The following is a 23,802-nucleotide window of genomic DNA, read 5'->3' on the forward strand; positions in this document are numbered from 1 at the left end:
TTCCATATAAAGTGAAAATATAAAGGTTTTTGGATACAACTTTGTACCAAAAGTACAGGACACATAGATATTCACATCATTATATGAGACAGTCATAAAATATATGAAACGACACTCACAGCTTTAATTTAATACTTGTTTTATTTGGGAATATTTCACGCAAATAATCTTCCTTTTTAATGAACAACAAATAAAAGGTATATTCTAAGGTACATGTGTAGTTTCACGGCGGCAGCATGGCGCCATGCTACTTCCGGTTTTTACGCTCAGCAAATTATCTAAAATAAACTAACTTAACTCCATGCCAACATGGATAGTTCATACCCCCACTATCCATGTTGGCATGGAGTTGATTTTAGATAGTGTGACGAGCGAAGCGAGCCACCGAGCCCGCAGCGTGGGCGAGCGAAGCGAGCCCCGCAAGAGGACTCAGATGCACGGCGCCATGCTGGCGCCGTGAAACTACACAAGTACCTATTCTAAAAAAGTTTATCTTCTTCTCTTCTTAGTGCGCCAACAAAGAGACAATCCTTTTTCTTTCCAGTTCTTTGTTGTTCTTCTATGTATCATAGATGTGCTAGATAATGCTGTGTCATTGTGCCCCTGCTGTGCTGCTATGTATCATAGATGTGCTAGATATGCTGTGTGATTGTGCCCCTGCTGTGCTGCTATGTATCATAGATGTGCTAGATATGCTGTGTGATTGTGCCCCTGCTGTGCTGCTATGTATCATAGATGTGCTAGATAATTGTTTGTGTTTGCCCCTCTGCTGTGTCGCTATGTATAATAGTTGTGCTAGATAATGGTGTGTGTTTGTGCCCCTGCTGTGTCGCTATGTATAATAGTTGTGCTAGATGATGCTGTGTATTTGTGCCCCTGCTGTGTTGCTATGTATCAAAGTTGTGCTGGATAATTGTGTGTGTTTGTGCCCCTGCTGTGTCGCTATGTATAATAGTTGTGCTAGATGATGCTGTGTATTTGTGCCCCTGCTGTGTCGCTATGTATCATAGATGTGCTAGATAATTGTGTGTGTTTGTGCCCCTGCTGTGTCGCTATGTATCACAGATGTGCTGGATAATTGTGTGTGTTTGCGCCCCTGCTGTGTCGCTATGTATCATAGATGTGCTAGATCAGGGGTGTCAAACTCAAATACATCGGGGGCCGCATCAGCAGTTTGGTCACCCTCAAAGGGCCAGTTGTATCTGTAGGACTATGTGTCCACTCTTTATTATCATAAATTATTGTCACTGCATTCAATTATTACTGTTTTTTGTAATAATGTAAGTAATAACTAGCTCTGAAAGCAGAAACATAGTCAGAATAATGAGGTATTTGATTGTAGTTTAGGGTCCCTATACCACTGTAAAGTGACATGGAAGTGGTCAGTATATCCATAGTTTACCGCTCCACCTGCCATGGTATGTAACCATTGCAGTGCTGTGAAGGGCAGGTGCAGACCAACGCAGAGCCCACTCACATTTTAGTAGCAGATGATGCAAGTCAGAAAAGGAGGGTCAAACATCGCTGATATTGTCCACAAGACACTTTATTGGAGACTGCTCAGACCAAATACCATGTTCTTCTGTCTGAGCAGTCTCCAATAAAGTTTTCTTGCGGATGATATCAGCAGTGTGCAACCTTCCTACTGGAATTATATTCTCAAATTAATTATAATCAGACTTTTAAGCAGAATAATAAGCAGACCACCCCCCCCCCCCCCACACCACCACCACCACATACATCATATCTACTTACAGTACAGGAGAGAAGGGTTCAGGCAGCCATTGGATCTGTCACATCACAGGATGGCATGTGCTCAATATAAAAACAAGTGGAGGTTTCCTGTGTAGAACGGCCGGTGCCGCTAGAGGGCAGACGTTCTCTGGCTTGTAGGCTGCCGCGCATGCGCTGAAGAGGCGGCTTTCTTGTGTCAAAAAAAGAAGCGAGAATAAAAGGTGAAGGCTGGCGGCGGCTGCGCGGGCCACATGACGAGGTCTGGCGGGCCGGATTTGGCCCGCGGGCCTTGTGTTTGACACCCGTGTGCTAGATAATGCTGTGCCATTATGTATTATAGACATGCTAGATAATTGTGTGTGTTTGCGCCCTTGCTGTGTCTCTATGTATCATAGTTGTGCTGGATAACGGCGTGTGTCTGTGCCCCTGCTGTGTCTCTATGTATCATAGTTGTGCTGGAAAATCGCGTGTGTCTGTGCCCCTGCTGTGTCTCTATGTATCATAGTTGTGCTGGATAACGGCATGTGTCTGTGCCCCTGCTGTGTCTCTATGTATCATAGTTGTGCTGGAAAATCGCGTGTGTCTGTGCCCCTGCTGTGTCGCTTTGTATCATAGTTGTGCTGGATAACGGCGTGTGTCTGTGCCCCTGCTGTGTCTCTATGTATCATAGTTGTGCTGGATAATGGCATGAGTCTGTGCCCCTGCTGTGTCGCTATGTAATCAGCCAGCTTTGGCCGATATTGGTGAATAATATTTTCGTATGGGAGGTGGCCAGAATTGACTGGAAATGGCTTTTATGAATGCTTATAAAACTGTAGGGTACTTGTGTATTATCATGGCGCCCACGTTTTCCATCATAGGGCATTGTACGACCAAAAATCGCACCGCATCGCATGCGATATGATCGCATGCGATGCAACGCGATTGGACCTGATTTTTAATTGTACAGGCACCCAGATGCTTGATTCCTATGTTATATGCCCCCTCAGACCCGATTTTTGATTGTACACCCACCCCGATGGGTAATGACTATGTTAAATGCCCCCCCATTGTTAACGCCACCGCACTATCAACGCCAATCCGAATCGTGGCGAGCGCAGCGAGCCCACGAGGGGCGGCGGTACGCGTCCTCCGACCTTTTCATACCGCCACTATCCACATCGGAGTGGAATTGATTCTATATAGTGTGGCGAGCCAGAAACAAGCCGAGCGGCCGCAGATGACTTCACATATATTCACATATATTCTGCGTCCCCTCACGGGACTCGCTGCACCCGCCACACTTCGGGTTTGGTGGCTCGCTGCGCTCGCTACACTATATAAGATCAACTCCACGCCTACGTGGATAGTGGGGGTATGAAAAGGTCGGAGGACGCGTACGCTTCGGGGTGGTGTTGACAATAGGGGGGCATTTAACATACTCATTCCCCATCAGGGTGGGTATACAATTAAAAATCGGGAATGGGGGGGCATTTAACATGGGAATAAGCCCAAATCGGGCATGATCGCGTCGCATCGCAAAATTGTATACTCAGCCCGGGGAAAGGCTCAATGGGGTCCCATCGCATGCCATCGCATACCTTAATTAGTGGTATGCGATGCGATGGGCGCCGTGATAATACACAAGTACTAACTGTAAGAACAAAAATAGGTTCAGATATCTTCACTTTTGATGGGAAGTGGGAGCTGTACTTTGTGTGTAATATTGTTACTGATGTACATTTCTGTTATTTCTATATCCAGCCAAAGATCACATTCGAAAGAACCGACAGAGTCGCACTTTTCTGGTGGAAAATGTGATTGGAGAGCTGTGGTCAGAACTGGAGGAAGGTACAAATTCATTCCAAGCAGAAATACCAGTTATTATCCACAGTAGTAACATCCCGTCCTCACTTTCTTGTGCCAGAACCCTTATAATGGGGAAGGTGGGGATTCAATTATCTGTGATGTGGGGAGGTCCCATATATTTATGTGACAGCAATTGCGCTCATCTGAGTGGAGTGCAGAGCAAAATTATTATCATTCCTAGAACTGTATGTCGCAAGGGTTCTGTGGCTCTGATCAGTGGGAATACGATGTGTGTAACATATGGCCAGTATATCACTACTGCTCCTCCTTACCAATCCATACTAACTGCTTGCAGCCCCATTACCTATCCATACTCACTGCTCACAGCCCCCTTACCTATCCATACTGACTGCTCACAGCCCCCTTACCTATCCATACTCACTGCTCACAGCCCCCTTACCTATCCATACTCACTGCTCACAGCCCCCTTACCTATCCATACTCACTGCTCACAGCCCCCTTACCTATCCATACTCACTGCTCACAGCCCCCTTACCTATCCATACTGACTGCTCACAGCCCCCTTACCTATCCATACTGACTGCTCACAGCCCCCTTACCAATCCATACTAACTGCTCGCAGCCCCATTACCTATCCATACTCACTGCTCACAGCCCCCTTACCTATCCATACTCACTGCTCACAGCCCCCTTACCTATCCATACTGACTGCTCACAGCCCCCTTACCTATCCATACTGACTGCTCACAGCCCCCTTACCTATCCATACTCACTGCTCACAGCCCCCTTACCTATCCATACTGACTGCTCACAGCCCCCTTACCTATCCATACTGACTGCTCACAGCCCCCTTACCTATCCATACTCACTGCTCACAGCCCCCTTACCTATCCATACTCACTGCTCACAGCCCCCTTACCTATCCATACTGACTGCTCACAGCCCCCTTACCTATCCATACTGACTGCTCACAGCCCCCTTACCTATCCATACTGACTGCTCACAGCCCCCTTACCTATCCATACTGACTGCTCACAGCCCCCTTACCTATCCATACTGACTGCTTACAGCCCCCTTACCTATCCATACTGACTGCTCACAGCCCCCTTACCTTTCCATACTGACTGCTCACAGCCCCCTTACCTATCCATACTGACTGCTCACAGCCCCCTTACCTATCCATACTGACTGCTCACAGCCCCCTTACCTATCTATACTGACTGCTCACAGCCCCCTTACCTATCCATACTGACTGCTCACAGCCCCCTTACCTATCCATACTAACTGCTCGCAGCCCCATTACCTATCCATACTGACTGCTCACAGCCCCCTTACCTATCCATACTGACTGCTCACAGCCCCCTTACCTATCCATACTCACTGCTCACAGCCCCCTTACCAATCCATACTCACTGCTCACAGCCCCCTTACCTATCCATACTAACTGCTCACAGCCCCCTTACCTATCCATACTGACTGCTCACAGCCCCCTTACCTATCCATACTCACTGCTCACAGCCCCCTTACCTATCCATACTGACTGCTCACAGCCCCCTTACCTATCCATACTGACTGCTCACAGCCCCCTTACCTATCCATACTCACTGCTCACAGCCCCCTTACCTATCCATACTCACTGCTCACAGCCCCCTTACCAATCCATACTCACTGCTCACAGCCCCCTTACCTATCCATACTAACTGCTCACAGCCCCCTTACCTATCCATACTGACTGCTCACAGCCCCCTTACCTATCCAAACTGACTGCTCACAGCCCCCTTACCTATCCATACTGACTGCTCACAGCCCCCTTACCTATCCATACTGACTGCTCACAGCCCCCTTACCTATCCATACTGACTGCTCACAGCCCCCTTACCTATCCATACTGACTGCTCACAGCCCCCTTACCTATCCATACTCACTGCTCACAGCCCCCTTACCTATCCATACTCACTGCTCACAGCCCCCTTACCTATCCATACTCACTGCTCGCAGCCCCCTTACCTATCCATACTCACTGCTCGCAGCCCCATTAAATATCCATACTGACTGCTCACAGCCCCCTTACCTATCCATACTCACTGCTAACAGCCCCCTTACCTATCCATACTGACTGCTCCTCCTTACCAATCCATACTGACTGCTCACAGCCCCCTTACCAATCCATACTGACTGCTCACAGCCCCCTTACCTATCCATACTGACTGCTCACAGCCCCCTTACCTATCCATACTGACTGCTCACAGCCCCCTTACCTATCCATACTGACTGCTCACAGCCCCCTTACCTATCCATACTGACTGCTCACAGCCCCCTTACCTATCCATACTGACTGCTCACAGCCCCCTTACCTATCCATACTGACTGCTCACAGCCCCCTTACCTATCCATACTGACTGCTCACAGCCCCCTTACCTATCCATACTGACTGCTCACAGCCCCCTTACCTATCCATACTGACTGCTCACAGCCCCCTTACCTATCCATACTGACTGCTCACAGCCCCCTTACCTATCCATACTGACTGCTCACAGCCCCCTTACCTATCCATACTGACTGCTCACAGCCCCCTTACCTATCCATACTCACTGCTCGCAGCCCCATTAAATATCCATACTGACTGCTCACAGCCCCCTTACCTATCCATACTCACTGCTAACAGCCCCCTTACCTATCCATACTGACTGCTCCTCCTTACCAATCCATACTGACTGCTCACAGCCCCCTTACCTATCCATACTGACTGCTCACAGCCCCCTTACCTATCCATACTGACTGCTCACAGCCCCCTTACCTATCCATACTGACTGCTCACAGCCCCCTTACCTATCCATACTCACTGCTCACAGCCCCCTTACCTATCCATACTCACTGCTCACAGCCCCCTTACCTATCCATACTGACTGCTCACAGCCCCCTTACCTATCCATACTCACTGCTCACAGCCCCCTTACCTATCCATACTCACTGCTCACAGCCCCCTTACCTATCCATACTCACTGCTCAAAGCCCCCTTACCTATCCATACTCACTGCTCAAAGCCCCCTTACCTATCCATACTGACTGCTCACAGCCCCCTTACCTATCCATACTGACTGCTCACAGCCCCCTTACCTATCCATACTGACTGCTCACAGCCCCCTTACCTATCCATACTCACTGCTCACAGCCCATTTACCTATCCATACTCACTGCTCACAGCCCCCTTACCTATCCATACTGACTGCTCACAGCCCCATTACCTATCCATACTGACTGCTCACAGCCCCCTTACCTATCCATACTGACTGCTCACAGCCCCCTTACCTATCCATACTCACTGCTCACAGCCCCCTTACCTATCCATACTGACTTCTCACAGCCCCCTTACCTATCCATACTGACTGCTCACAGCACCATAACCAATCCATACTGACTGCTCACAGCCCCCTTACCTATCCATACTGACTGCTCACAGCCCCCTTACCTATCCATACTGACTGCTCACAGCACGATAACCAATCCATACTGACTGTTTGTAGCCTCGTTATCAATCCATACTGACTGCTCACAGCCCCATTACCAATCCATACTGACTGTTCGCAGCCTCCTTACCCATCCATACTGACTGCTCACAGCCCCCTTACCTATCAATACCAGCTGCTCAAATCCACATTACCAATCCAAAATGACTGCTCACAGCCCCCTTAACTATCCATACTGTCTGCTCGCAGCCTCCTTCCTTACCAATCCTTATTGATTGTTCACAGCCCCTTATCAATCCATACTGACTGCTCACAGTTCCTTTATTAATCCTTATTGACTGCTCCCACCCTCCTTATCAATCCATACTGACTGCTCACAGCCTCCTTACCAATCCATATGGACTGCTCCCAGCACCCTTACCTATCCAAACTCACTGCTCACAGCACCCTTACCAATCCATACTGACTGCTCACAGCCTCCTTATCAATCCATACTGACTGCTCACAACCCCTTACCTATCCATACTGACTGCTCACAGCCCCCTTACCTTTCCATGCTCACTGCTCACAGCCCACTTACCAATCCATACTAACTGCTCACAGCCTCCTTATCAATCCAAACTGACTGCTCGCAGCCCCATTACCAATCCATACTGACTGCTCGCAGCACCATAACCAATCCATACTGACTGTTTGTAGCCTCCTTATCCATCCATACTGACTGCTCACAGCCCCATTATAAATCCATACTGACTGCTCCCAGCCCCCTTACCTATCAATACCAGCTGCTCAAATCCACATTACCAATCCAAAATGACTGCTCACAGCCCCCTTAACTATCCATGCTGTCTGCTCGCAGCCTCCTTCCTTACCAATCCTTATTGATTGTTCACAGCCCCTTATCAATCCATACTGACTGCTCACAGTTCCCTTATTAATCCTTATTGACTGCTCCCATCCTCCTTATCAATCCATACTGACTGCTCACAGCCTCCTTACCAATCCATATGGACTGCTCCCAGCCCCCTTACCTATCCAAACTCACTGCTCACAGCACCCTTATCAATCCATACTGACTGCTCACAACCCCTTACCTATCCATACTGACTGCTCACAGCCCCCTTACCTATCCATACTGACTGTTTACAGCCCACTTACCAATCCATACTAACTGCTCACAGCCCACTTACCAATCCATACTGACTGTTCGTAGCCTCGTTATCAATCCATACTGACTGCTCACAGCACCATAACCAATCCATACTGACTGTTTGTAGCCTCCTTATCAATCCATACTGACTGCTCACAGCCCCCTTACCTATCCATACTGACTGCTCGCAGCCCCATTACCAATCCATACTGACTGCTCACAGCCTCCTTATCAATCCAAACTGACTGCTCGCAGCCCCATTACCAATCCATACTGACTGCTCGCAGCACCATAACCAATCCATACTGACTGTTTGTAGCCTCCTTATCAATCCATACTGACTGCTCACAGCCCCCTTACCTATCCATACTCACTGCTCACAGCCCCCTTACCTATCCAAACTCACTGCTCACAGCCCCCTTACCTATCCATACTGACTGCTCACAGCCCCCTTACCTATCCATACTCACTGCTCAAAGCCCCCTTACCTATCCATACTCACTGCTCACAGCCCCCTTACCTATCCATACTGACTGCTCACAGCCCCATTATCAATCCATACTAACTGCTCACAGCCCCATTACCAATCCATACTGACTGCTCACAGCCCCATTACCAATCCATACTGACTGCTCACAGCCCCATTATCAATCCATACTGACTGCTCACAGCCCCATTACCAATCCATACTGACTGCTCACAGCCCCATTACCAATCCATACTGACTGCTCAGGATCACGTTGGATTTAATATTGTTGTCTTCACTTACAGATAGAGCCATGCTCATCCATTACACCACCGCTCCTAAGCCAGGGTTTTGGCATGCCACTATTGTAGTACCCTTAAAATGCATGCAGTACACATCACCACCACTGGGTGGAGAGTGCTCCACTAATCCAGCGGCGGGGTGATATACTGTACAGTACAGATAGACGCACGTGCATCTCATTCCTGTACAGTGTTTTGTAGAGGGGATAAGGTCATAACTCAATAGCTAATAAATTACTGTTCTGACAAACAGGACAAAAACATTATACTTACTGTATTTTAAATAATAGGCCATTAATTAATGACAAATTATCATTAATTATCTGTGGGACTTGGAATTGGTACAACTGCAAGCTTGCAGAAATATGTAAATTAGGGGTTTATTCTGCCTGGTACGGTGGGACCGTTTACGGGTGGATTGGGGTTTTTTTTCATCTGCGCATGCGTAGCTTTCCCAATGCGCATGTGCGGCGACCTCACACCGCTCACGGACGGGTCTCTCCGTGCGAAAAAACCTGTCCGCAAGAGTATGGTCATTGAGGGCGGCATGGGGGCATTTTTATGGGAGCGGCCGGAATAATGAGGAAAAGTGGGTGTAAACATGGGCGTACACGGGGGGGTGCACACAAAATGTACGGTGCCACAACCGCCTCGATCGGAGAACGCACCGTGCATTTTGGGCCAAAAACAGGTGGACGCCAAAGATAGCTCCAGACCACCCCTAGAGATACCGCATGAGAGCGGACTCCTGGGTCTGCTAATTAACGCTGATTACTACACCTGAATGTTATAAGCAATGCTGCAGGCTATTAAGTCCAAACCATGATTTCACTACCTGCAAGCCACACACAGCCCTCAAACACATTGGAAGCTTATCTTTCTACACTTCTCTACATGTAAAGGTTGGTTTCATTTTAGGTAATATTCATTCTAAGACCTGGTTATATATGTCAAGGTAGTTATTTTATAACCGTCTACACCCATTCAGTAAGTGTTTTGGTATACTTTAAAAACCAGGACACTCAATTCACAGAAGTCGACATGTGTCAACTTTTTCACTGTAGCACAAACATACCAGTTTTTTATATGGAAAAATACACATAAACCACATCTAAGAGCAACAAGGATGTTTTTGGACTCAATTTCTACTTGCACTGTGATGTACGCTCAGATATATGGAAGGTGTCGGTGTGAAAACGGACAAGATCCGTCCGTATACGGTGGCGTACGCTCTGATGTACGCCAGTTAATGGTGGCTGAGGGGAGATCCGTCCGTATACGGTGGCGTATGCTCTGATGTACGCCAGTTAACGGTGGCTGAGGGGAGACCTGTCCGTATACGGTGGCGTACGCTCAAGTGTACACCACTCCCCTTTATCAGTGTTTGTAACCGTCCATGTGCGGCTGTTCTGTGGGGCCGTGTAATGTATAGAGGTCAGGTGGAGCGTCCATGTCCCCTAGGGGCCGTGTAATGTATAGAGGTCAGGTGGAGCATCCATGTCCCCTAGGGGCCGTGTAATGTATAGAGGTCAGGTGGAGCATCCATGTCCCCTAGGGGCCGTGTAATGTATAGAGGTCAGGTGGAGCGTCCATGTCCCCTAGGGGCCGTGTAATGTATAGTGGTCAGGTGGGGCATCCATGTCCCCTAGGGGCCGTGTAATGTATAGAGGTCAGGTGGAGCGTCCATGTCCCCTAGGGGCCGTGTAATGTATAGAGGTCAGGTGGAGCATCCATGTCCCCTAGGGGCCGTGTAATGTATAGAGGTCAGGTGGAGCATCCATGTCCCCTAGGGGCCGTGTAATGTATAGAGGTCAGGTGGAGCATCCATGTCCCCTAGGGGCCGTGTAATGTATAGAGGTCAGGTGGAGCGTCCATGTCCCCTAGGGGCCGTGTAATGTATAGAGGTCAGGTGGAGCGTCCATGTCCCCTAGGGGCCATGTAATGTATAGTGGTCAGGTGGAGCGTCCATGTCCCCTAGGGGCCGTGTAATGTATAGAGGTCAGGTGGAGCATCCATGTCCCCTAGGGGCCATGTAATGTATAGTGGTCAGGTGGAGCGTCCATGTCCCCTAGGGGCCGTGTAATGTATAGAGGTCAGGTGGAGCATCCATGTCCCCTAGGGACCATGTAATGTATAGAGGTCAGGTGGAGCGTCCATGTCCCCTAGGGGCCGTGTAATGTATAGAGGTCAGGTGGAGCATCCATGTCCCCTAGGGGCCGTGTAATGTATAGAGGTCAGGTGGAGCATCCATGTCCCCTAGGGGCCGTGTAATGTATAGAGGTCAGGTGGAGCGTCCATGTCCCCTAGGGGCCATGTAATGTATAGAGGTCAGGTGGAGCGTCCATGTCCCCTAGGGGCCATGTAATGTATAGAGGTCAGGTGGAGCGTCCATGTCCCCTAGGGGCCGTGTAATGTATAGTGGTCAGGTGGAGCGTCCATGTCCCCTAGGGGCCGTGTAATGTATAGAGGTCAGGTGGAGCGTCCATGTCCCCTAGGGGCCATGTAATGTATAGAGGTCAGGTGGAGCGTCCATGTCCCCTAGGGGCCATGTAATGTATAGTGGTCAGGTGGAGCGTCCATGTCCCCTAGGGGCCGTGTAATGTATAGAGGTCAGGTGGAGCGTCCATGTCCCCTAGGGGCCGTGTAATGTATAGAGGTCAGGTGGAGCGTCCATGTCCCCTAGGGGCCATGTAATGTATAGAGGTCAGGTGGAGCGTCCATGTCCCCTAGGGGCCATGTAATGTATAGTGGTCAGGTGGAGCGTCCATGTCCCCTAGGGGCCGTGTAATGTATAGAGGTCAGGTGGAGCGTCCATGTCCCCTATGGGCCGTGTAATGTATAGTGGTCAGGTGGAGCGTCCATGTCCCCTAGGGGCCATGTAATGTATAGAGGTCAGGTGGAGCATCCATGTCCCCTAGGGGCCGTGTAATGTATAGAGGTCAGGTGGAGCATCCATGTCCCCTAGGGGCCGTGTAATGTATAGAGGTCAGGTGGAGCATCCATGTCCCCTAGGGGCCGTGTAATGTATAGAGGTCAGGTGGAGCGTCCATGTCCCCTAGGGGCCGTGTAATGTATAGTGGTCAGGTGGAGCGTCCATGTCCCCTAGGGGCCGTGTAATGTATAGAGGTCAGGTGGAGCGTCCATGTCCCCTAGGGACCATGTAATGTATAGAGGTCAGGTGGAGCGTCCATGTCCCCTAGGGGCCGTGTAATGTATAGAGGTCAGGTGGAGCGTCCATGTCCCCTAGGGGCCGTGTAATGTATAGAGGTCAGGTGGAGCATCCATGTCCCCTAGGGGCCATGTAATGTATAGAGGTCAGGTGGAGCGTCCATGTCCCCTAGGGGCCGTGTAATGTATAGAGGTCAGGTGGAGCATCCATGTCCCCTAGGGGCCGTGTAATGTATAGAGGTCAGGTGGAGCATCCATGTCCCCTAGGGGCCGTGTAATGTATAGAGGTCAGGTGGAGCGTCCATGTCCCCTAGGGGCCGTGTAATGTATAGAGGTCAGGTGGAGCATCCATGTCCCCTAGGGGCCGTGTAATGTATAGAGGTCAGGTGGAGCATCCATGTCCCCTAGGGGCCGTGTAATGTATAGAGGTCAGGTGGAGCATCCATGTCCCCTAGGGGCCGTGTAATGTATAGAGGTCAGGTGGAGCATCCATGTCCCCTAGGGACCGTGTAATGTATAGAGGTCAGGTGGAGCGTCCATGTCCCCTAGGGGCCGTGTAATGTATAGTGGTCAGGTGGAGCGTCCATGTCCCCTAGGGGCCGTGTAATGTATAGTGGTCAGGTGGAGCGTCCATGTCCCCTAGGGGCCGTGTAATGTATAGAGGTCAGGTGGAGCATCCATGTCCCCTAGGGGCCATGTAATGTATAGAGGTCAGGTGGAGCATCCATGTCCCCTAGGGGCCGTGTAATGTATAGAGGTCAGGTGGAGCGTCCATGTCCCCTAGGGGCCATGTAATGTATAGTGGTCAGGTGGAGCGTCCATGTCCCCTAGGGGCCATGTAATGTATAGTGGTCAGGTGGAGCATCCATGTCCCCTAGGGGCCGTGTAATGTATAGAGGTCAGGTGGAGCATCCATGTCCCCTAGGGACCATGTAATGTATAGAGGTCAGGTGGAGCGTCCATGTCCCCTAGGGGCCGTGTAATGTATAGAGGTCAGGTGGAGCATCCATGTCCCCTAGGGGCCATGTAATGTATAGTGGTCAGGTGGAGCGCCCGGTTCCCCTAGGGGCCGTGTAATGTATAGAGGTCAGGTGGAGCGTCCATGTCCCCTAGGGGCCGTGTAATGTATAGAGGTCAGGTGGAGCATCCATGTCCCCTAGGGGCCGTGTAATGTATAGAGGTCAGGTGGAGCGTCCATGTCCCCTAGGGGCCATGTAATGTATAGAGGTCAGGTGGAGCATCCATGTCCCCTAGGGGCCATGTAATGTATAGTGGTCAGGTGGAGCGTCCATGTCCCCTAGGGGCCGTGTAATGTATAGTGGTCAGGTGGAGCGTCCATGTCCCCTAGGGGCCGTGTAATGTATAGAGGTCAGGTGGAGCATCCATGTCCCCTAGGGGCCATGTAATGTATAGTGGTCAGGTGGAGCGTCCATGTCCCCTAGGGGCCATGTAATGTATAGAGGTCAGGTGGAGCGTCCATGTCCCCTAGGGGCCGTGTAATGTATAGAGGTCAGGTGGAGCGTCCATGTCCCCTAGGGGCCGTGTAATGTATAGAGGTCAGGTGGAGCATCCATGTCCCCTAGGGGCCATGTAATGTATAGAGGTCAGGTGGAGCGTCCATGTCCCCTAGGGGCCGTGTAATTTATAGAGGTCAGGTGGAGCATCCATGTCCCCTAGGGGCCATGTAATGTATAGTGGTCAGGTGGAGCGTCCATGTCCCCTAGGGGCCATGTAATGTATAGAGGTCAGGTGGAGCGTCCATGTCCCCTAGGGGCCATGTAATGTATAGAGGTCAGGTGGAGCGTCCATGTCCCCTAGGGGCCGTGTAATGTATAGAGGTCAGTTGGGGCATCCATGTCCCCTAGGGGCCGTGTAATGTATAGTGGTCAGGTGGAGCGTCCATGTCCCCTAGGGGCCGTGTAATGTATAGAGGTCAGGTGGGGCATCCATGTCCCCTAGGGGCCATGTAATGTATAGAGGTCAGGTGGGGCATCCATGTCCCCTAGGGGCCATGTAATGTATAGTGGTCAGGTGGAGCGTCCATGTCCCCTAGGGGCCATGTAATGTATAGAGGTCAGGTGGAGCGTCCATGTCCCCTAGGGGCCGTGTAATGTATAGAGGTCAGGTGGAGCGTCCGGTTCCCCTAGGCAGTGCCACATTAAGGTCTAAATGAGCCTGGAGCTGAAAATGATCAAGGGCCTATTATGTGCAATAATAGGGGTTGTGGCCAGCACCTAATAATGTGGGGGCGTGACCAGTGTTCTGTTTGGGTGGTCTGCTCATGGGTGTGTCTCTAGTTGTGTAAATACTTTCAACTAATTATATATGCCTGGAAAAGGCAGGGGCTGGCATAGGAAATATGCAGGGAGATATATTGGCGGGTGCCCTCCAAAGGTACACCCACAGGATGCTGATGTCCTAACATACTTGCGGGTGAGGCGGCACTGCAGTCATAAAAAAAACTGAAAGCCAAAACTTGGTAGACAACATTTCAGCACATTTTATGTGGTCACCTAAGTTTAACACACCATATACCCCTTATACAAATCATGCAACACAATAGTAATCCCCTTATACTGTACTTGCCTCTTACACATTATGCCACATGGAATGAGTTAAGATTCACACTATGGCACATGGATTGAGTCAAAATTCACGTTATGCCACACAGACTAAATCAAAATTCACATTTTGCCACATGGATTGAGCCAAAATACACACTATAACAAACAGATTGAGCAATAATGCACAATATGCTTCATAAACAGGGGCATTGCGCGCCAAAGGCGCGCATTAAACATTTACACCATAATGCCCATTGCATGTTAAACCACACACCATAATGTCCATTACGTATTATGCCAAAAACCATAATGCCTATTAAAAATTATGCTACATAAGTGCTGCTTACCTATATGCTCTTTGCCAGGGGTTCCATGCTCAGTGTCATGTGGGATTGCATGCTCATTGCTAAGGGTGAATACATGCTTGCGGTAACTGGGGGACAGCAACGCAGGGCAGAAATGACAGCCATTGACAGCTGGGCAGAGAGCAGGGGGCTGCCCGGCTGTATTCAGAGCAATGCAGGTCCCGGCTATTTGAAAGAACCAGAAAATGCAGGGATTTACCCGCCTGGGCCCTTTTACACCAGGCTAGTCCCTGCATTTTCTGGTGTGAGGAGGAGAGAAAACTACCCCTCCCCCCTTTTAAACAGCCAGCTATATCTTCGGAACCAACTGACCCAGAAACTGGGCCGTTTGGTTTCAGTGAAATCTGTCCTCATAAAACATGAACAGCCATGAAATTACAATTAAGAAATGAAAAAGATCGGTTTACCCGCAATATCTCTAGAACCAATGAACCCATAAGGACCAGCCTGGTATCAGATTGAAGGCTCAGCGATTTGGGTTAGACTGAAATCAACGTCGAGCTTCTGTGATGCCGTTGGAACCAGGTGGGGGTCGGAATTAGCGGGTCCCATGTGGAAAACGTTGGGGAAAACGTTCCAGCTTTGCCTGATGGTATCTCCGGTTCCCAGGGGGCTAGCGACGCGGAGTCAGGCTCGTTGGAAAGCCCTGGCCCTCAGCTATAAAATGGGCCAATTTGGAGAGTGGGCCTGGAGCTGTAGCTCCATCAGGCACACTGTTAATCCGGCCCTGCCCCTAGGGGCCGTGTAATGTACAGAGGTCTGGGTTCTCTAAGGGCTGTGTAATGTACAATGGTCAGGTGTAGTGTCCGGGTTCCTTAGGGGCTGTTTATTGTACACTGGTCAGGTGGAGTGTCCGGGTCACCTAAGGGCTGTGTAATGTACACTGATCAGGTGTGGTGTCCGGGACCCTTAGGGGCTGTGTAATGTACAATGGTCAGGTGTAGTGTCCAGGTCATCTAAGGGCTGTGTAATGTACAATGGTCAGGTGTAGTGTCCGGGTTCCTTAGGGGCTGTTTATTGTACACTGGTCAGGTGGAGTGTCCGGGTTCCTTAGGGGCTGTTTATTGTACACTGGTCAGGTGTGGTGTCCGGGACCCTTAGGGGCTGTGTAATGTACAGAAGTCCGGTGGAGTGTCTGGGTCCCCTAGGGGCCATGTAATGTACAGAAATCAGGTGGAGTGTCTGGGTCCCCTAGGGGCCATGTAATGTACAGAGGTCAGGTGGAGTGCCCGGGTCTCTTAATGGCTGTGTAATGTACAATGGTCAGGTGTAGTGTCCGGGTTCCTTAGGGGCTGTTTATTGTACACTGGTCAGGTGGAGTGTCCGGGACCCTTAGGGGCTGTGTAATGTACAATGGTCAGGTGTAGTGTCCAGGTCATCTAAGGGCTGTGTAATGTACAATGGTCAGGTGTAGTGTCCGGGTTCCTTAGGGGCTGTTTATTGTACACTGGTCAGGTGGAGTGTCCGGGACCCTTAGGGGCTGTGTAATGTACAATGGTCAGGTGGAGTGTCCGGGACCCTTAGGGGCTGTGTAATGTACACTGGTCAGGTGGAGTGTCCGGGACCCTTAGGGGCTGTTTATTGTACACTGGTCAGGTGGAGTGTCCGGGACCCTTAGGGGCTGTGTAATGTACAATGGTCAGGTGTAGTGTCCAGGTCATCTAAGGGCTGTGTAATGTACAATGGTCAGGTGTAGTGTCCGGGTTCCTTAGGGGCTGTTTATTGTACACTGGTCAGGTGGAGTGTCCGGGACCCTTAGGGGCTGTGTAATGTACAATGGTCAGGTGTAGTGTCCAGGTCATCTAAGGGCTGTGTAATGTACAATGGTCAGGTGTAGTGTCCGGGTTCCTTAGGGGCTGTTTATTGTACACTGGTCAGGTGGAGTGTCCGGGACCCTTAGGGGCTGTGTAATGTACAATGGTCAGGTGGAGTGTCCGGGACCCTTAGGGGCTGTGTAATGTACACTGGTCAGGTGGAGTGTCCGGGACCCTTAGGGGCTGTTTATTGTACACTGGTCAGGTGGAGTGTCTGGGACCCTTAGGGGCTGTGTAATGTACAATGGTCAGGTGTAGTGTCCAGGTCATCTAAGGGCTGTGTAATGTACAATGGTCAGGTGTAGTGTCCGGGTTCCTTAGGGGCTGTTTATTGTACACTGGTCAGGTGGAGTGTCCGGGACCCTTAGGGGCTGTGTAATGTACAATGGTCAGGTGGAGTGTCCGGGACCCTTAGGGGCTGTGTAATGTACACTGGTCAGGTGGAGTGTCCGGGACCCTTAGGGGCTGTGTAATGTACAGAAATCAGGTGGAGTGTCCGTTTTCACTAGGTCGCAGATCTTCTACCCAATACTAAAGGATATTGCTTACTGTAATAATATATATGTATACATACATACAATCTCATGTATCTGTGCTTTCCATTTCCCAGGGGATCGCTATGTGGTGGTAGATTGTGGAGGAGGAACTGTTGATTTGACCGTCCATCAAATCCGATTACCAGAAGGTCACCTGAAAGAACTGTACAAGGCATCAGGTACAAGGTGGTCACTGATGGAACAGTTTATATTCAAAGGATGTACACTATAGGACCTAGCTATGTGCAGATAGAGGGAGACAGCCTGGCCAGTGGAGTGTTGGGGGGATAGGGGGAGATGGGGAGGGATGGGGACAGATGAGGGGAGCGATGGGGACAGATGAGGGGAGAGATGTGGACAGATGAGGGGAGAGATGGGGACAGATGAGGGGAGAAATGAGGGGAGATATAGGGGGAGATGAGGACAGATGAGTGAAGATATGGGGATAGATGAGGGTAGAGATGGGGATAGATGATGGTAGAGATGGGGATAGATGAGGGTAGAGATGGGGACAGATGAGGGGAGAGATGTGGACAGATGAGGGGAGAGATGGGGACAGATGAGGGGAGAGATGGGGACAGATGAGGGGAGAAATGGGGATAGATTAGGGGAGATATAGGGGGAGATGAGGACAGATGAGTGAAGATATGGGGACAGATGAGGGGAGCGATGGGGACAGATGAGGGGAGAGATGGGGACAGATGAGGACAGATGAGGGGAGAGATGGGGACAGATGAGGGGAGAGATGGGGACAGATGAGGGGAGAGATGGGGACAGATGAGGGGAGAGATGGGGACAGATGAGGGGAGAGATGGGGACAGATGAGGGGAGAGATGAGGACAGATGAGGGAAGAGATGGGGACAGATGATGGAGATGAGGACAGATGAGTGAAGATATGGGGATAGATGATGGTAGAGATGGGGACAGATGAGGGGAGAGATGGGGACAGACGAGGGGAGAGATGGGGACAGATGAGGGGAGAGATGGGGACAGATGAGGGGAGAGATGGGGACAGACGAGGGGAGAGATGGGGACAGATATGGGGACAGATGAGGGGAGAGATGAGAGAGATGAAGACAGATGAGTGGAGATATGGGGATAGATGAGGGTAGAGATGGGGACAGACGAGGGGAGAGATGGGGACAGATGAGGGGAGAGATGGGGACAGATGAGGGGAGAGATGGGGACAGACGAGGGGAGAGATGGGGACAGATATGGGGACAGATGAGGGGAGAGATGAGAGAGATGAAGACAGATGAGTGAAGATATGGGGATAGATGAGGGTAGAGATGGGGACAGACGAGGGGAGAGATGGGGACAGATGAGGGGAGAGATGGGGACAGATGAGGGGAGAGATGGGGACAGACGAGGGGAGAGATGGGGACAGATGAGGGGAGAGATGGGGACAGATGAGGGGAGAGATGGGGACAGACGAGGGGAGAGATGGGGACAGATATGGGGACAGATGAGGGGAGAGATGAGAGAGATGAAGACAGATGAGTGGAGATATGGGGATAGATGAGGGTAGAGATGGGGACAGACGAGGGGAGAGATGGGGACAGATGAGGGGAGAGATGGGGACAGATGAGGGGAGAGATGGGGACAGACGAGGGGAGAGATGGGGACAGATATGGGGACAGATGAGGGGAGAGATGAGAGAGATGAAGACAGATGAGTGAAGATATGGGGATAGATGAGGGTAGAGATGGGGACAGACGAGGGGAGAGATGGGGACAGATGAGGGGAGAGATGGGGACAGATGAGGGGAGAGATGGGGACAGACGAGGGGAGAGATGGGGACAGATATGGGGACAGATGAGGGGAGAGATGAGAGAGATGAAGACAGATGAGTGGAGATATGGGGATAGATGAGTATAGATGAGTGAAGATATGGGAACAGATGAGGGGAGAGATGGGGACAGATGAGGGGAGAGATGGCGACAGATGAGGGGAGAGATGGCGACAGAGGAGGGGGGAGATGGGGACAGATGAGGGGAGATGGGGACAGAGGAGGGGAGAGATGGCGACAGATGAGGGGAGAGATGGCGACAGATGAGGGGAGAGATGGCAACAGATGAGGGGAGAGATGGGGACAGAGGAGGGGAGTGATGGTGACAGATGAGGGGAGAGATGGGGGAGATGGTAGTGATGCAGAGAGATGAGGACAGATGAGGGGAGATATGGGAAGAGATGGTGACAGATAGGGAGTGATGGGGAGAGTGATGGGAGAGATGTAAAATGATACGGATAGATATGAGGAGAGAGATGCGAAGTGATGGGGACAGATGGGGACAGATTAGAGGAGTGATGGGGGCGATATGGAGACAGATGAGGGGAGTGATCAGGGGAGATGGTTAGTGATGGGGAGAGATGGGGACAGATTGGGAGTGATAGGAGAGATGGAGAGTGATGAGGAGAGTTGGAAGAGATAGGGAAAGATTGGGAGTGATTGAGACAGATGAGGGGAGAGAAGGGAGAGATGGGGGCATATTGTAAGTGATTGGAGGAGGCTGGAGAGATGTAAAGTGACGCGGAGAGATGGGGCAGTTGAGGGGAGAGATGGGGAGTGATGGGAGAACCATGTATCTGTACCATTACACCTAGGGTACTGCAATGTCCCCTACCTGGGTCTCCCAGCATAATGCCTGCACCACATGCATCTGTGATTGCTCCTTATGTATGTCCCCGAGCAATGGTGATGTGCAGTCCCATGCGTCACCATCACCTGACTAGATCTTGACTACATTAAGTCAACATACAGATTGAGCCCCTCTCAGCGTTACTCGCCAGCCCTCGCCAGCCGCCAGGCCCCGCCATCCGTCGGAAGGGGGCACTCGCGCCAGAGCTGGCCGCTGCCATCTGTCGCCTCCCCGATGCCGCTCGCCTGTCCCCACCACCATTGCTATGTGTGTATGGGCGATCTAGCCACCAGGACACTCAGGGGAAGTCGTCTTTATCTGGAAAGCTCAGTATGGAGGGACATTATATAAGTACAGTATGTGTGATCTAGCTGCTGGGATGTTCAGGGGAAGTCATCCTTCGCTGGAACGCTCAGCACGGAGGGGCATCACTATTTGTGTATGGGTGATCTAGCCGCAGGAACTTTCAGGGGAAGTCAGCCTTCTCATGAATGCTCAGCACGGAGGAGCAACACTACAGATGGAGCACACGCCATCTAGGGGGGGGTCTGGTGATCGGATTGCCAACCGCCAGCCACCGGAAGGGGAAGTGCTCTTGTTCACTTACAACAGAGCTCCCCCTCTAACCTTGCCCATCTCCCTGAAGCAGAGACAGGCAGGGGAAGACATCCTTCAGTGAAACGCTCAGCATGGAGAGGCATTTCTACGTGTGTATGGGCTATCTAGCCACCAGAACATTATGGGAAGTCAGATTTATCTAGAATGCTCATCACTGAGGGGCATCACTATGTGTCTTTGGGTGATATAGCAACTGGGACATTCAGGGGAAGTTGTGCTTCTCTAGAATGCTCATCACAGAGGGGCATCACTATGTGTGTATGGACAGTCTAGCCACAGGGGTGTTCAGGCGAAGTCGTCCTTCTCTAGAATTCTAAGCACGAAGGGGCATCGCCACATGTGTATGGGTGATCTAGCGACCGGGATGTTCAGGGGAAGTTGTGCTTCTCTGGAACATTCAACAAAGAGAGACATCATTATGTGTGCATGGGCGATCTAGCCACCGAAACACTCAGGGGAAGTTGTTTTTATCTGGAACGCTCAGTATGGAGGAACATCTCTATGTGTGTATGTGTGATCTAGCTGCTGGGATGTTCAGGGGAAGTCATCCTTCTCTAGAATGCTCAGCACGGAGGAGCATCACTACAGATGGAGCACACGCCATCTAGGGGGGGGTCTGGTGATCGGATTGCCAACCGCCAGCCACCGGAAGGGGAAGTGCTCTTGTTCACTTACATCAGAGCTCCCCCTCTAACCTTGTCCATCTCCCTGAAGCAGAGATGGGCAGGGGAAGACATCCTTCAGTGAAACGCTCAGCATGGAGAGGCATTTCTACGTGTGTATGGGCTATCTAGCCACCAGAACATTATGGGAAGTCAGATTTATCTAGAATGCTCATCACTGAGGGGCATCACTATGTGTCTTTGGGTGATATAGCAACTGGGACATTCAGGGGAAGTTGTGCTTCTCTAGAATGCTCATCACAGAGGGGCATCACTATGTGTGTATGGACAGTCTAGCCACAGGGGTGTTCAGGCGAAGTCGTCCTTCTCTAGAATTCTAAGCACGAAGGGGCATCGCCACATGTGTATGGGTGATCTAGCGACCGGGATGTTCAGGGGAAGTTGTGCTTCTCTGGAACATTCAACAAAGAGAGACATCATTATGTGTGCATGGGCGATCTAGCCACCGAAACACTCAGGGGAAGTTGTTTTTATCTGGAACGCTCAGTATGGAGGAACATCTCTATGTGTGTATGTGTGATCTAGCTGCTGGGATGTTCAGGGGAAGTCATCCTTCTCTAGAATGCTCAGCACGGAGGAGCATCACTACAGATGGAGCACACGCCATCTAGGGGGGGGTCTGGTGATCGGATTGCCAACCGCCAGCCACCGGAAGGGGAAGTGCTCTTGTTCACTTACATCAGAGCTCCCCCTCTAACCTTGTCCATCTCCCTGAAGCAGAGATGGGCAGGGGAAGACATCCTTCAGTGAAACGCTCAGCATGGAGAGGCATTTCTACGTGTGTATGGGCTATCTAGCCACCAGAACATTATGGGAAGTCAGATTTATCTAGAATGCTCATCACTGAGGGGCATCACTATGTGTCTTTGGGTGATATAGCAACTGGGACATTCAGGGGAAGTTGTGCTTCTCTAGAATGCTCATCACAGAGGGGCATCACTATGTGTGTATGGACAGTCTAGCCACAGGGGTGTTCAGGCGAAGTCGTCCTTCTCTAGAATTCTAAGCACGAAGGGGCATCGCCACATGTGTATGGGTGATCTAGCGACCGGGATGTTCAGGGGAAGTTGTGCTTCTCTGGAACATTCAACAAAGAGAGACATCATTATGTGTGCATGGGCGATCTAGCCACCGAAACACTCAGGGGAAGTTGTTTTTATCTGGAACGCTCAGTATGGAGGAACATCTCTATGTGTGTATGTGTGATCTAGCTGCTGGGATGTTCAGGGGAAGTCATCCTTCTCTAGAATGCTCAGCATTGAGGTGCATCGCTACAGATGGAGCACACTCAATCTAGCGGGGGTCTGGCAATCGGATTGCCAACCGCCAGCCACCGGAAGGGGAAGTGCTCTTGTCCACTTACAACAGAGCTCCCCCTCTAACCCTGCCTGTCTCCTTGAAGCAGAGATGGGCAGGGGAAGACATCCTTCACTGAAACGCTCAGCATGGAGGGGCATTGCTACATGTGTATGGGCGATCTAGTCACCAGAACATTATGGGAAGTCGGCTTTATCTAGAATGCTCTTCACAGAGTGGCATCACTCTGTGTCTATGGGTGATCTAGCCACAGCTGCATTCAGGGGAAGTTGTCATTCTATAGTTTGCTCAGCACAAAGGGGCATTGCCATGAGTGTATGGGTGATCTAGCCACTGGGATGTTCAGGGGAAGGTGTCCTTCTCTAGAATGCTCAGCACAGAGGGGCATCATTAAGTGTGTATGGGCGAACTAGCCACCGGGGCGTTCAGGGGAAGTCGTCCTTCTCTAAAACACTCAGCACGAAGGGACATCGCCACGTGTGTATGGCCGATCTAGTTGATGGGATGTTCAGGGGATGCCAGCCTTTTCCAGAATGCTTAGCAAGAAGGGGCATCGCTAAGTTTGTATGGGTGATCTAGGACCGGGATGTCAGGGGAAGTCATGCTTCTCTGGAACATTCAACAAAGTGGAACATCATTATGTGTGTGTGTGGGTGATCTAGCCACTGAAACACTCAGGGGAAGTCATTCTTATCTGGAACGCTCAGTATGGAGGGACATCTCTACATGTGTATGGATGATCTAGCCGCAGGGATGTTCAGTGGAAGTAATCCTTCTCTAAAACACTCAGCACAACGTGTGTATGGCTGATCCAGGCACCGGGACGCTCAGAGGAAGTCGCCTTTGCTTGGAACGCTCAGTATGGAGGGACATCTCTATGTGTGTACGGCCAATTTAGAAAAAGTCATTCTTCTCTAGAACGCTCTGCATGCAGGGGCATCACTATGTGTGTATGGGCGATCTAGCCACCTGGACAGGAAGAGGAAGTCACTTTTATCTAGAACACAAAGAACGGAAGGGCATTGCTATATGTGTATGGGCGATCAAGCCACTGGGATGTTCAGGGGAAGTCGTACTTCTCTAGAATGCTCAGCACAGAGGGACATCACTACAGTATGTGTGTTTGGGCAATCTAGCTTCCAGGATGTTCAGGGGAAGTTCTCCTTCTC

The 23,802-nt window shown here is 50.6% G+C and overlaps 1 protein-coding gene across 3 annotated transcripts in view; it reads left to right on the forward strand.

Annotated features, from left to right (window-relative positions):
- Positions 1–23,802, forward strand: part of HSPA12A (heat shock protein family A (Hsp70) member 12A) — a 310,784-nt gene that overhangs the window by 188,011 nt on the left and 98,971 nt on the right. For all 3 annotated transcript variants that reach the window (XM_083149953.1, XM_083149955.1, XM_083149952.1), the window contains exons 8-9: positions 3,478–3,564; positions 17,450–17,554. In XM_083149953.1, coding sequence (XP_083006079.1) covers positions 3,478–3,564; positions 17,450–17,554 — 192 coding nt within the window. The remainder of the gene's footprint in view (positions 1–3,477; positions 3,565–17,449; positions 17,555–23,802) is intronic.

The sequence above is a fragment of the Crinia signifera genome, chromosome 6 (assembly GCF_055691185.1).
Source record: "Crinia signifera chromosome 6, ASM5569118v1, whole genome shotgun sequence".
In the NCBI taxonomy this organism is placed as follows: Eukaryota; Metazoa; Chordata; class Amphibia; order Anura; family Myobatrachidae; genus Crinia; species Crinia signifera.